We start from the raw sequence: 3,016 nt of genomic DNA, 5'->3' as shown, positions 1-3,016 counted from the left end.
ATTAATAAAAAAGTAATTTGATTCCATCCCTTATGGTGAAAACCGACTTATAAATTGTCTTGCCTTTTGCTTTTTAATTAGGCAAAAGAAAATAAATGGATTTCCAACAGGAAAATGATAGATGATGGATGACATGACCCATCAGTCACTGGAATTACTCGCTTCCTTTTAGTTTAAATGAGTCGATGTCTCGCCGATTGCATTTCAGTGAAATTTTTAATGTTGATGTTTGGGGGTTGGATCGAGATTTAAAGTTTATGGTTTATGGTAAAAAAGTTATTTAAATGACGTTGAATAATTGAAAAGAGATGAGAATAATTCATAAAATAATTTCTGTTAAAATATATATGAAATTATTATTTATGTGTCTATTTCTAAATTAAAGGGCCAAAATGTAAATAGCCATTTATGCAATAGAATGCATATCTTAATTACTAGATGTATCATTGTTAGATATTAATAGCTATATTATTTTATAGCTTTTCAACATGATTAATTTTTCAATGTTAAAAGTAATTAGAGTATATTTAATATGAAATTAACGAATGAACACTTATAATAAAGGCATCAATAATCTACTGATCTAAACTCTTGGTATTTTTGTTACATTATACATCAAATTCATTGGAATATTATTGCCCAAACAATTTAAATTTAAGTCCATTCATTAAAATTTTCTTTTTTGAAAACAAAGAAAATAAACATAGAAGAGGAAAACATGGTTGTTTGTGTTCTATCATGTCTTTCGTTCCCCCATTCATCTCTCTCAACGCCAAACCTCAAATCTAGGACCATCTAAAATCTAAATTCCCCCTTCATAAACTTGACAAATCCAACCACCAAAAGAAAACAAATAACGGACTCACGACATTTTCCCGTTCTTCAATCTTCCCAAGTCCATTGCAATGTCCGCCTCAGTTCCCGCCGCCCTCCCTATCTCCGGTACCGAACCCGTCGAAACCCAGCCACCCGTCGCCATCTCTGCATTTCGCGCTTTCCTTTCCCGCCTTAATGATTCCCTACGCAACAGCCTCTCAGAGCGCCGTCCTTGGCCTGAACTTGCTGACCGGTCCACCTTCTCCAAGCCGGAATCTTTCTCCGACGCTACCCTCCGTATCCGCAAAAATTACTCCTATTTCCGAGTCAATTATTTGATGGTCATTGGCGTCACCCTTGCATTTTCGCTTATTTTCCACCCATTCTCCCTTCTCCTCCTTCTAGGGCTTCTCTTCTCTTGGATCATCCTTTACCTCTTCCGCCCTGCCGATCAGCCTCTTATCATCTTCGGTCGCACCTTTTCCGACCGTGAGACCCTTGGGATCCTTGTCATCTTCAGTATCTTTGTGATTTTCCTCACCTCTGTTGGATCTCTTATCATTTCCGCTATTATGCTTGGGTTTGGTCTTGTTTGTGCTCATGGCGCCTTCAGAGCTCCCGATGATCTCTTCTTGGATGACGAAGAACCAGCAGCCACCGGTTTCTTGTCCTTCATCGGTGGCGCTGCCTCGAATGCCGTTACCGCCACGGTTCCTACTATTTCTAACACACGTATATGAACCTTATTCAATGATCAACATATCTAAATCTTGTCCACAAAGATAATACATTATCGCTTCATTTGTAATTGATTCAGTTCTCAGTTCTTTTTAGATAACAACTTCACCGTTTTAGCCATCATTTTTTCCGAAGGATGGGTGTTTGGTACTCGCACTGTAATTTCCTATTTATTTTATAAACAGCTTTAAAAGATTGTGGTGATTCTTTTTATAATATCTTCTTGATCTTTAAATGTAAGGTATAAAATAAAAATAAAAATCAAATGATATTAAAAAATAATTTACATAAAATCATTCAAAAATAACCACTAGGATTGAGTAAGAAAAATCGTAATTTTCAAACAACAAATATTTTTCAAAAAATTATTTTAGTTCAAACAAATACAACTATAGAATTAATAGTTTTAGAGAGAGAAAAGACAGAAAGTTGGTATATATTTGTTTATATTAATAATAAAAACATTAAATCAAACTAAATTTATTTATTTATCAATTAAATCTTTAACTTAATTACTATCAATATTCCCATTATTTGAAGAGGCTAAGAGAAAGGCAATTTAAGCAGCATAAAAACGTGGCTGGAAAATATGTGAAAATTGGGTGGGACAAAAGTGAAAATCCATAGTGCCCCACTGTTTGAGTGGTTTAGATGGTTTAAAAGGCTGACACCTACCTTCAATTTTTATAGGTAGCTTTGCGTTGTGGATTAGTCAGCCATGTCCTATTTTTTGGCTTTTCTTTTACCACTATCCACTTTCACTTTTATTTTGTTTTTTAAAATGGAGTAGGATGCTGATTGATGTTTGTTCTATTTCATCTATTTTTTTTTCTTTTCTAAATTTATTATTTTATTTTCATTTTTAATATATTAAAATATTTATATATCAATTTTATTCTTGGTAGTAGAATTGAAAAAATTCTACAAATGGGTTTCAAAAGCTATAAAATGTACTTAAATTATATTAAAAATGCACATGGTACTCTCAAAAACTAATTTTGGAGCTTTTCCATTTATTCAGTGTCCCTAATAATAATATTTATACTATAAATTTTGGATTATTGTAAAAAGCTCCAAAAAAATTAAAAGATATTGTCAAATTTTTATAATATATTTAAAAATAAAATAATAAAAGTTCTAAATCTTTGGATATTTTTATTACATTTGAAACATATTTGAAATATGTAAGTTACATAGTAAATTTTGATGTGTTAAAAATTACTTTCAGAGTTAGTTGTTATTTTTTTAAAATAATCTCGTTATAGGAAATCGTTTGAACTGTATTCACCCTCAAGTATATGCTTCAATAGGAATCACTTGAGTAATAAAGTATATTACATAGTCTGTTTTAAGGATGAATGACTTACCCATTCAGTGACTTTGGCACTGGACATTCTAAAAATGGGTACTATCAGATTAAGTGAATTTAATAATAGACTAGTTCTTATTTTTAAGATTAAAA

General features: G+C 31.8%; 1 protein-coding gene across 1 annotated transcript; it reads left to right on the top strand.

Moving 5' to 3' along the window:
- Nucleotides 1–583: 583 nt before the first annotated feature.
- Nucleotides 584–1,770, top strand: LOC105802025 (PRA1 family protein B4). The gene has a single exon (XM_012633424.2). The coding sequence runs from the start codon at nucleotides 906–908 to the stop codon at nucleotides 1,554–1,556; it is 651 nt and encodes a 216-aa protein (XP_012488878.1). The 5' UTR covers nucleotides 584–905; the 3' UTR covers nucleotides 1,557–1,770.
- The last annotated feature ends 1,246 nt before the right edge of the window (nucleotides 1,771–3,016 follow it).

Source organism: Gossypium raimondii, chromosome 11 (assembly GCF_025698545.1).
Source record: "Gossypium raimondii isolate GPD5lz chromosome 11, ASM2569854v1, whole genome shotgun sequence".
Lineage (NCBI taxonomy): Eukaryota > Viridiplantae > Streptophyta > Magnoliopsida > Malvales > Malvaceae > Gossypium > Gossypium raimondii.
This window is presented reverse-complemented; position numbering and strand designations above follow the sequence as displayed.

What these genes read in the sequence shown, in the direction of transcription:
- LOC105802025 (XM_012633424.2), top strand. Translation starts at nt 906, where the DNA reads ATGTCCGCCTCAGTTCCCGCCGCCCTCCCTATCTCCGGTACCGAACCC.